The following is an 11,338-nucleotide window of genomic DNA, read 5'->3' on the forward strand; positions in this document are numbered from 1 at the left end:
AAAAAAACCCTATGACAAATTTGTCTAAACCCTGTCCTATCCTGTACCATCCTCATAATTTCTGACATACTCTAACCCACTGCAACAGTCACTGTGTCAATCCATCTTGTTGAGCGTGTTTCTTTCACTGACCCTCTACCTTTCCAAGCATGACGTCCTTCTCCAAGGAATATCCTTTTCCAGCAACATGCCCTAAGTATGTAAAATGAAGCTTGCCATCTTTGCCAAATAGCATTATGGCTGCACTTTCTTCAAGACATACCTATTTATTCTTTTGGCAATCCGTGAAATATTTCATATTCTTCTCCACCACCATAGTTCAAAGGCATAGACTCTTCTTCTGTCATCCTAATTCATTGTCTAGCTCTCAGATCATAACAAATGATTGAAAACAACCATGGCCTGAATCAGGAGGACCTTACTCTTAAACTGACATCATTGCTCCTCAGTGGTTTGGAGAGGCCCCTGACTGCAGACTTTTCAGTGTAATGTGTCTCTGATCTCTTGACTGTTGCTACCACAGGTGTTGATTGTGGATCCAAGCAAGATAAAATTGTTGACAATTTCAACCTTTCCTCCATCGATCATGTTTCCTGTTAGTCCAGTGGCCAGAATTTTTGTTTTCTTGATTGTGATGAAATCTATATTACAAAGGCTGTATAGTCTTTTTTTTTCACTTTATAAAAAATTTTATATTGATTTACTTACAAAGTGTAAGGCTGTATAATCTTTGATATTCTGCAGCAAGCATTTTAAGTTCTCACTTTCAGCAAGCAAGGTGGTGGTGGTGGTGGTTGTTGTTGTTGTTGTTATGTGCCTTTGGGTGGCTTGTGACTCATAGTGACCCTATGTACAACATCTCTAAACTCTGCTCTGTCCTGTGCCAATCTTATTGTCTCTGACACGCTCATCCTGATTGCCCCAGTCACTGAATCAATCCACCTCCTTGAGGGCATTCCCCTCCTGTGCTGTCCCTCCACCCTCCCAAGCATGATGTCCTTCTCCAAGGACCTTCTCCTTACAACATGACCAAAGCATGTCAGACAAAGCCTCAGAATCCTTGCCTCCAAGGAGCAGCCTGGTTTAACCCTCTCCTGGATGAATCTCTTTGTTCTCTTAGCAGTCCACGGTACCCTCAACACTCTTCCCCAACACCAAAGCTCAAAAGCATCAATTCTCTTTCTATCCTCCCTGGTCATTGTTCAGCTCTCTGACGCATAACATGTGATTGCAAAGACCATGGCCTGTACAAGATGCACCTTAGTCTCCAGAGCCACACCAGTGATTGCTCTTCAGTATTTTAGAGAGGTCCCTAACAGCAGACTTTCTCATTGCAATACGTCTTTTAATTTCCTCGCTGCTGGTGCCAAGAGTGTTGATTGTGGAGCCAAGTAGACTAAAGCTGTGAATAATCTCAATCTCTTCACCATCCATTCTGATGTTGCCAGTTGGTCCAGTGGTGAGAATCTTTGTCTTCTTGACACTGAGCCTCAATCCATATTGAAGGCTGCAGTCCTTTACCCTCAGCAGCAAGCGCTTCAGGTCCTCCTCAGTTTCAGCAAGCAGGATTGTGTCATCTGCATAACGCAGATTGTTGATAGACCTTCCACCAATCCTGATGCTGCGTTTCTCCTCACAGAGCCTGGCCTCTTGGATGATCTATTCTGCATGCATGTTGAAAAGGTATGGAGACAGGACACATCCCTGGCATACGTCCTTCCTAATTTTGAACCATGCAGTGTTTCCTTTCTCTGTTCTGACAACTGCCTCTTGGTCCAAGTATAGGTTTCTCATTAGCAAGATCAAGTGTTCTGGGATTCCCATTCTTTTCAGAGTCAGCCACAGTTTGTTATGGTCCACACAGTCAAACACCTTTGCATAATCAATGAAGAACAGATAAGACATTCCTCTGGTACTCCCTGCTTTCAGCCAAGATCCATTTAACATTAGAGACAATTAAAAAAAAAAAAGGAGTCCTATTAAATTTTTTTCACTACAATTTAAAAATAAAATAAAAAAAAAATACCACAAAATACCCAACAAAAAAACCTCCAAAAGTTCTGGCAAAGCGGCAGGCAATTCCAGAGCTCCCAGATTTATATCCTGTGAGAATGACCGCCATCCTGTCTTTCAGATACTTACATAGCTTATTCCTTCAACCTAGTCAGTTCTCTGTTTAAAAATTAGGGATGCCCATCTTGACCACCTCCTATCTGCTGTAACTTTTCTTCCAAGCAGGCATTCTAGCCCTTCTGCCTCTTTGAATTTTTTTTCACAGTACTTGAAACTGATGTGTCAAATGCATTAATGGCTGGTCACCCAATGTGGACAGAGAGTGGGGTGGAGCTCCCCGATAAAAACAAGCGTGGAAGGAGGAGTGGCATCCACTTCTGTAATAGCTTGCCTCCGGAAACCCTATGAACCTGGAGAGAGGATGAAAGACAGCCAAGCGTTGAGGACTCTCCTTCATAGGGTCGCTGTGAGTCGCCTGAGACTTGAGGGCACTTAAGTACAACAAAAACAACTTGTAACAAGTTGGCATATTACATATTTATGTATTTACATCCTCTCCAACCAAAATGCAGTGTTCACAAGAACAGGGATTCTCCTCACTGCTTTTAGCAAGAGAGCTAAGATGAAAGAAGAAGTAGTTGGTCCTGTGTAGAGCCAGCCTTTCCTGAGTGGTCTTAGAAGGATATGATGTAGTCCTGGCAGAGAGGGTCAGAATGGCCAGCAAGTAGACAAAGTTTCTTATTATAGGAGCTGTTAAGGAGTTAAGGAGGGGATGACAGTCTGCTTGGGAAGTTGGGGATAGGGGCCTTAGCAGGGTGTGATCAGGCCTGGCCAGTTGGAGGTTGGGGATCTTATCAGGAGGTGGTCATGCTGGGAGCTCGATGTTTCTGGGTCCAAAAGGGACCAAGAACAATGGTACGATATTCTTCCTCCAACTGCCATGTCCTCAAGGAAAGGTTCAGATCTGGTGCTCATCCACGTGGTGGCGTCACTATGATGGCACCTAACAATACATGTACTATACACATGAAATGATGTCTAGCACATAATAAGCAATCAGTGATCATTTTTGAGATAAATGAAGATTTGTACTAGCCAACCATTAGTAAGCATTTCTTCCATGTTAGTATTTTTATAGACATTCTTCTATAAAGTTCTAATATCAGTTTGGTGACCTAGTGGTGAGGAGTTATGCTGCTAACCCCAAAGGCAGGTGGTTTGAATCCACCAGCTGCTGGATGGGAAGAAGACGAACAATATTCCATGAGAGTTATAGTCTCTGAAAATGCTGAAAGGTCATCTATGACGATGTGTAGTTCAGCTAGATAGAACATAAAAACACCACCACCAATCTAATGAGATGAATGCTGTTATTGTCCACACTTTGCAAACAATAAAACTGAGGCTGAAAAAAGCTACAGAACTTGCCCAAAGTCATGTTGTTTGTTGTTGTTATGTGCCGTCAAGTCACTTGCAACTCATAGTGACCCTCTGTACAAGAGCCCTAAACTCTGCTCTGTGCTGTGCCAATCGCACTGTCTCTGACACTCACATCCTGATTATCACAGTCACTGAATCAATCCACCTCATAGAGGGCCTTCCTCTCCTGCGCCGTCCCTCCACCCTCCCAAGCATGATGTCCCTCTCTAAGGACCGGTCTCTCCTTACAACATGTCCAAAGTATGTTAGACGGAGCCTCAGAATCCTTCCCTCCAAGGAGCCACCAGGTTTAACCCTCTCCAGGACAAATCTGTTTGTTTTCCTAGCAGTCCATGGTATTCCCAAAGTCATAGAGCAAGTAAATGGTATAAGCTGAAAGCAATCTAGGGAAATTTAACCACAAGTTCCATATTCTCCACCACATTGAGATTTTAGTCTCAACTTTCTCAGAATTTCACATGAAGGTAACTAGAACTTTTTCTCGCCTTTCTCTCCCGAACCTCCTAAAAAAAATTGCTCTACCAGACTTTTTAAGATATATTATTTCCTACTGATATTTTTAAAAGAAAAATTTTACTACAATAAAAGAATACATGTAAAAGTTAAGAATAAATACACTTACAAATATAAATACAAGGCATGTTGCTGTTGTGTGTTTTGAATTGGAAGCAAACTGTAACTGACCTTCCAGTGGGCTTTCAGAGGCCTGTAAATTTCACACAAGGAGAGTGTCTCTCTTCCACAGCGCAGCTGGTAGATTCAAACTACATGCCTTTTGGTTGGCAGTCCAATTACTTATCATTAGGCCACCAATGCTCCCTCCACAAGGTAGAAAAGAGAGAAAAATCTATGGAAAGAATTTTTTTCTCCTGTTTTGATTCATTTGAATAACTGGCCTACTTTAAGATGGACACATTACCTAATGTGTTGCAGAGTCTCAAGAAATTGGAAAGACATATTAGATAAAGCACTATTTGCAGATGTATTTGCACAGGAGGCTCTCTGAGGATGTATCTGTACTCTTGGAGGTCCTCGCTCTCGTAGGAGGCTCTCTCTACCTGCTATCCTTCCTACCACGCATACCAAAATTGCTTCTTGGGTAATCAGGCTGGAACCTGGAATTGTACCTCTGTCTCTTGCTAAATTCTATCTTCTGAAGGTGATAGTGCTTCAGTGTTTTCAGTCTTTATGTGATTGCATCCAATTGTTTATGAAAACAGGTATTTTGTGAGAGAGCCTGAAACCAGGGGACTTGTATTCTTCTGTAAGGGCCATCCATAATCATAAAAAAGTAGAAGAAGAACAATTAACCTACTTGAGATCTCTTACCTCCACTGGTAAAGTAGGAGGTGAAATGAGTCTGAAAGCAAAAGTGAAAATATTTTTTTCGATTAAAACGTTTTTCTTACTGCCATTTTTGGTTCAACCTGCATGCTCAGCACCCAGCACAGTGACTGGCATATATGTACTTATCCAGATTTGACTCATGCTGGATCAGAACGCTTTCACTCAGAATAGAACTGAGCTCCACTGAAGTGTCATTGGCTGTAATCAGAGGGAAGTAGGTCATCAAGCCTCTCTCACAATGTGTCTCAGGGTGGATTCAAGCTGCTAACGTTGCTCTGGTAACTTAGTGGTAAGGAGTTGTGCTGCTAACCCAAAGGCCTATGGTTTGAATCCACCAGTTGCTCTGTATGGGAGAAAGATGGGCATTCTTCTCTCATGAAATTTACTGCCTTTGAAAACTCTCTGGAGGGATTAGCTATGAGTTGATTTCGACTTGATGGTACCTCACAACACAACAGCAACAACATCTAGGTTAGTACTCAAGCACTTAAATTGTTTTTATCACCCAGAGACTACCTGATATATACTGTGTTGTGTTAAGTGTCGTGGAGTTGGAGCCAACTCATAGCAGAACCAGTGAGGGAGTTTTCAGAGGTTGTAAATCAATCAAAAGGGAGGAGATTGTCCATCCTTTTTTTCTGAATAGCAGCTGTTGGATTTGAACCACCTGTCCTTGGGTTGCAAGTGCAACCCCTTACCCACTAGACCATCAGAGCTCCCTAGCCAAATAGTAGGAATGCAATAAATATTTGTTGTGTGAATGAATGAGCCATTCCTTGAAAGAAACTTCAGCGTCTTCCCTCTTCTTGCCTTTCGATCCTCCTTGCAAAATTCTGTCTTCTCTTGTCCAGCACCCCTCTCATTTTCAATTGAATTTCTCCTCTGATACTCTCCAGCAAACAGTATTTCTGCAGTTAGTCTTAAGAATAAAACATCTGTATGCAGTGATATCTTTCCAAATGTTTTGCTGAAGTTATTTATATCCTCTTTATAGTAAAATGTTCCATATGTTTATATCTTATCTCTCCATCTGGACTGTTAGTTTTCTAAAGGTACAAATTTGACAACTTTACTTCCCTAGTGCTTTAACAGAGACATAAAGAAAGATTAAATTTTTATAAGAAAATTTCACTTTCAAATTCAAGCTAACTAATGAAATATCTAAGACACTAGATACATTATCTCCTTACATCAAATGTCACAAAAAAAGAATTTTAACTAAATCAGTATGTTTGTTATTAATACTATTAGTTAGGGATATTATAGCTAATATTACATGGATCTTGGCAGAAAGCAAAGAGTACCAGAAGAATGTCTATCTGTGCTTCATTGACTATGCAAAGGCTTTTGACTGTGTGGATCACAACAAGCTGTGGCTGACTCTAAGAAGAATGGGAATCCCAGAACATTTGATTGTGCTAATGCGAAACCTATACTTGGACCAAGAGGCAGTCGACAGAACAGAGCAAGGAAACACTACACGGCTCAAAATCAAGAAGGGGATCCATCAGGGATGTATTCTGTCTCCATACCTTTTCAATCTGTTCTGCAGAACAGATCATCCGAGATGCTGGGCTACACGAAGAGGAATGTGGCATCAGGATTGGTGGAAGAATCATCACCAACCTGCGTTATGCAGGTGACACAACCCTGCTTGCTGAAACTGAGGAGGACCTGAAGCGCTTGCTGCAGAAGGTCAAGGACTGCAGCCTTCTCTATGAACTGAAGCTCAACATCAAGAAAACAAAGATTCTCCCCACTGGACCAATTGGCAGCATCAGTATGGATGGTGAAGAGATTGAGATAGTTAACAGTTTTAGTTTACTTGGCTCCACAATCAACACTCTTGGTAACAGGAGCCAGGAAATCAAGAGATGAATTGGATTGGGAAAGTCGGCTGTGAGGGACCTCTCAAGAGTACTGAAGAGCAATGACATCAGACTGGAGACTAAGGTGCACCTGATTCAGGCTATAGTCTTCACAATTATGTGCTATGCATCAGAGAATTGGATAGTGAATAAGGTTGATAGAAGGAGAATTTATGCCTTTGAGCTGTGGTGCTGGAGAAGAGTGTTGAATATACCATGGACTGCTAGGAGAACAAACAGGTTTGTCCTGGAGAGGGTGAAGCGGGAAGGCGCTTTGTTGTCAAGGATTCTGAAGCTTCATCTGACATACTATTGGCATGTTGCAAGGAGGAAGTGGTTCTTGGAGAGGGACATCATGTTTGGCAGAGTGGAGGGGCGGCGAAGGAGAGGAAGGCCTTCGATAAGATGAATCGATTCTGTGACTAGAGCTATGGGAATGAGTGCGTTTGAGATGGCTAGGTTGGCACAGGATAGAAAAGCATTTAGAGCTCTTGTACGTAGGGTCGCTATGAGTCACAAGCAACTCGATGGCACATAACAACAACAACAACAATTCAGCTGAATAAAAAAATTTCTTGTAAAATGTCAGAGCATGTCTTATCTATCTAGATAGACAAGAGAGGACATACACATTATGACTTTACCTAGGAAGTGTAAGAGAAAAAGTCATAAAGCGCAAGTGCCATATGAAATAAAAAAATCAGGGATTAGGTTTGTTCCAACGTGTTCCTGAAGCTGTCAATCTTTATGGAATGTGATTGCCCATCTTTTTCCCTTGGAGCAGCTGATGAATTCAAACTATCAGTTTTTCTATTAGCTGCCCAAGCGGCAATGGACCAGCAGCACAGCATTATAACAGCATTTCTGAAAGTAAAGAATGAAAACAAACTTGTCTGTAGCCTTAACTTATTTCATTTAGAAGACCTGCATTTGATAGCAGTGAGACAATACTCACTTTCTCTTTGGATTACGTGCTGGAATTATTATTAACATCCTTGTTGTTATGTGCCATCAAATAACCTGCAACTCTGTACACTAGCTCTGAAACCTGCCCTGCCCTGAGCCAATCTTGTCATCTCTGACAGACTTAATGCCATTTCTCCAGTCACTGAGTCAATCCATCTCATCCTGGGTCTTCCTCTCCTGTGCTGTCCCTCCCCCTACCAAACATGATGTCCCTCTCCAAGGACTGCCCTTCCTGTCCAAATGCCCAAAGTATGTGAGATGGAGCCTCAAAATCCTTGCCTCCAGGAAGCATCAGGACAGACCAGTTTGCTCCTTGGCAGTCCACAGTATGTTTAACACTCTTCTCCAGCACCATAACTCAAAGCATATATCTTTCTTCTATTATCCTTACTTATTGTCCAGATCTCAGATGCATCCAAGTAATTGTAAAGACCATGGCCTAGATCAGGAGCACCTTAGTCTCCAAGCTGACATCATTGTCCTTCAGTACTCTAGAGAGATATCTAACAGCAGACTTTCCCAATGCAATTTGTCTTTTGATTTCTTGACTGCTGGTGCCAAGCATGTAGATTGTGAAACTAGGAAAGCAGAGCTGTCAACAACTTAAATTTCTTCTCCAGCCATCATGAAGCTGCTGAACAGTCCAGTGGTGAAAATCTTTGTTTTGTTTTTTTTTTAATGTTGAACTTCAATCCATATTGAACATCCTTACAAGCATAATTATTTGAAGATTTTTTTTACTTCACCATATCTAATCTATTTTTTGCCAAAGTATCAGTTATTAGAACTATTAATTAATATATCATCTTTTCCTATAGGTAACTACTTAAAATTTCTTTGTATCTTAGTGAAATGTGCGAGCAGGGAGCAACTTTCTGTCCATCAGCATCTCTAATAATAATTAAAAAATGCAGCCACCTACCTGCCCCCACTCATCATCTTCTCGACTCGATTATGATAGGATTGAAAGTTCAAAGCTGCTGTGGATTGGGATTTTCTCCCTCTTCACAATCAAAAATCAATGAAGGGGAAAAGAAAAGAAAAATCCATCACCACATCAAGTGTCAGCAGGAAATGGTGGACAGATTAGTGCATCTCTTAAGATGTTGCTGCAGGTCAGGCCATGAGTCTATCAGGGTTGGCAGCACTGTCTCTTTAAAAATTCAGGCTTTACGTGTGATCAGATAGTGAACCACAATCCTGAACTCCTAAAAAGCTTGTAAAGGCTGGCACAACTCCTTGATGGACTAGCTACAACTGACTGAGTGGTGGTCAAGCAAAAGTGAAAGTAATGCACACCTTAAAGGACAGTGCACACTTGCAAACACAGGTTTGCCTGGGCTTCCTTGTTTGTGGCTTAGATGCTATTTACTCAGAGTTTTACTTCCCTTTTATGTCTGAAACAATCTAAGCATAACTCTACCCGCCCTCTCTCCAGGAAATCCCTTCTTCAGAGTTCTAGAACTAGTTTACACTCTTCTTGTCAGATCACTACTGACATTTTCTTCGTGTTTTGTGTAGAGGCATGTGGAAGGACTCTCCCTCCAAAAAGCCAACACTTATTCACAGATGTCAGAAACCCACTGCCAACTCCTGAGAGCCTCCATAAGGTTTCCAAGCCTATAAATCTTTACACAAGGAGACCACCCCATCTCTCCTCTGCAAGAGGCTCAAACTACCAAGCTTTCGGTTTTAGGCTACAGCTCAGTAGTTACTATACCGTAAGAGTTCCACAGAACCCAAAGGGTAAGCACTTGGTGTGAGCTTGATCTTCACAGATATTCTCTGAGGTTAGTGCTTCTATTGCCTTCCCACTGTACAGATGAGGAGATTGAAGGAGCGTTTAGGAAGCATACCCAAGCTATTCTGCTGAGAATTGGCAGGTGCAGGATTCAAATTCAGACAGCTTGGAGTTGGAGCCCATCAAGGCTTCTCTGAATACCTAGCAGCTGAGAGGAAATGCCTCCTCCCGCAACCAAGTCCTCCACTGCACACTCTCCAATTCATGCCTTCTCTTCTTTCCATTGGAAGCAATGCTGAGGATAGCCACTTGGATATTTCACCTCAACTCAGATGAAAGGAAATATCACCCTTTTTCTCTTTAAAGCCCTTCTAGATTATGTTAATTCACCCTATTAATTCAGAAGGAGCAGATAGAACTTAAGTACTTCTCTCTCCCCCTTTTATTCCAGTGTGTGTGTGTGTGTGTGTGTGTGTGTGTGTGTGTGTGTGCCATCAAATAGGATCTGACTGGTACAGGAGGAGATTGCCCCTCCTTCTCCAGCATCTGGTGGATTTGAACTGCATATCTCTGGTATTGCAGTGCAACTTCTTGCTACTCCTCTCCCCCACCCACTTTTTTTTAAAAAAACACCACTATGTGTAGCCCAATACCTTAATGAAGAACTATTTGTAAAATACCAAAGGTTTGCATGACTGTTGCGTTATCCTCTTGGATGCTTAGGCTTTCCTTAAGAGCTTATCATATTCCCCATAAGCCAATTTGGGAAGGAGGCAATATATCTTTTGGCTCTCGAATGCTGCTCGCCTCTGAAGCTCATTATGACAAGCCACTTTCTGAAGCTGGGCTGTAGCTCTGGACAAATGAGCATATGACGTTTTAAATAAACATACAACATTTACGTTACACTGTTTCTTGAAATGATTTATCGTCATTTTCTTCTCTCAGTCCTGCTCTCTGGACATAAAAGACATGAGCTTTTGCTGTTTATACAAACCAAATCCTCTGTTTGCTCTGATGAAGCGTTCATCGGTCTGTAATATAGTACAGGCTTTAGATTTTGGATTATTCCTCTTGGGGTGGTGGAATTAATACATTAGCCAACAGAGATAAGAGAGAGCACCAGGGTTTAATTGCCGTTAAAATAGATATTGTGGGCAACAAAAATAGAAGGCAGGAAAACATTTCGTAATCTCATTTTCTGGCATGGTGGATGAAGTTCTAAAATAGTGTGCCTTGCAACCTGTTTGAAGTCTCCATAATTTGGGCCTGGAGGATATAGAAAATCATTTCTGGGGATGCGTTAACCCTCAAGTTCATAGATGGGCTGGTTTTTAAGAAGAGAGGAATCTCAGAGTTGTTCACTGTGAAGAGCTTGCTTTAAGATACACTTGAATCTGGTGCAGCTTTAAAAAAGTGGAATCTAATAAATTCCTCCCTCCATTTCTCATGCCTCTCAGAAGTAATTTTAGAAATGTAAGACAGGTATTTTCTTCCACTTTGGCTCCCACTGACTGGACAGAAAGGAAATTTTCACAGGTGATTCCAGTGGACAACTTTTATTTTTCACTGTCATAATTGGCTAATCAGTAAGGTTTTTCTTGTTCTCATTCTTTCCGTGGACATTATAAATTGATCCTGTCAGACTCCCCCAGAAGCATACATTTGGGGACTGTCTCAGGGTTGAGCAATTTAGCCATTCCGTTTACTAGTAAGGAACAGATATGATGCGAGTGCATCTTCTTTCTTTCTTGACATAAAAATCAGTCGGTCTTGCATATTTACACTTCATTTTGTTGTTGTTATGTGCGTTGAGTCAGAACCAACTCACAGTTGACCTTTCAGCAGATTTTCAGAGGCTGTAAACTTCCTGGGAGGAGTTTGTCCATTTTTCTTCTGAGGAGCAACTGGTAGATTCAAACCACGTGCTTTTGGATTGGCAGAGCAATTTTTAAAATTTTAT

The 11,338-nt window shown here is 41.5% G+C and overlaps 1 protein-coding gene across 1 annotated transcript in view; it reads left to right on the top strand.

Moving 5' to 3' along the window:
- Window positions 1–10,228, top strand: part of LOC102876582 (craniofacial development protein 1-like) — a 152,828-nt gene extending 142,600 nt beyond the window's left edge. The window contains exon 3 of the mRNA XM_006886027.1: window positions 10,099–10,228. Coding sequence (XP_006886089.1) covers window positions 10,099–10,228 — 130 coding nt within the window. The remainder of the gene's footprint in view (window positions 1–10,098) is intronic.
- Window positions 10,229–11,338: the final 1,110 nt, after the last annotated feature.

This window comes from Elephantulus edwardii, unplaced genomic scaffold (assembly GCF_000299155.1).
Source record: "Elephantulus edwardii isolate Elephantulus edwardi_28Jun2011 unplaced genomic scaffold, EleEdw1.0 scaffold00046, whole genome shotgun sequence".
In the NCBI taxonomy this organism is placed as follows: Eukaryota; Metazoa; Chordata; class Mammalia; order Macroscelidea; family Macroscelididae; genus Elephantulus; species Elephantulus edwardii.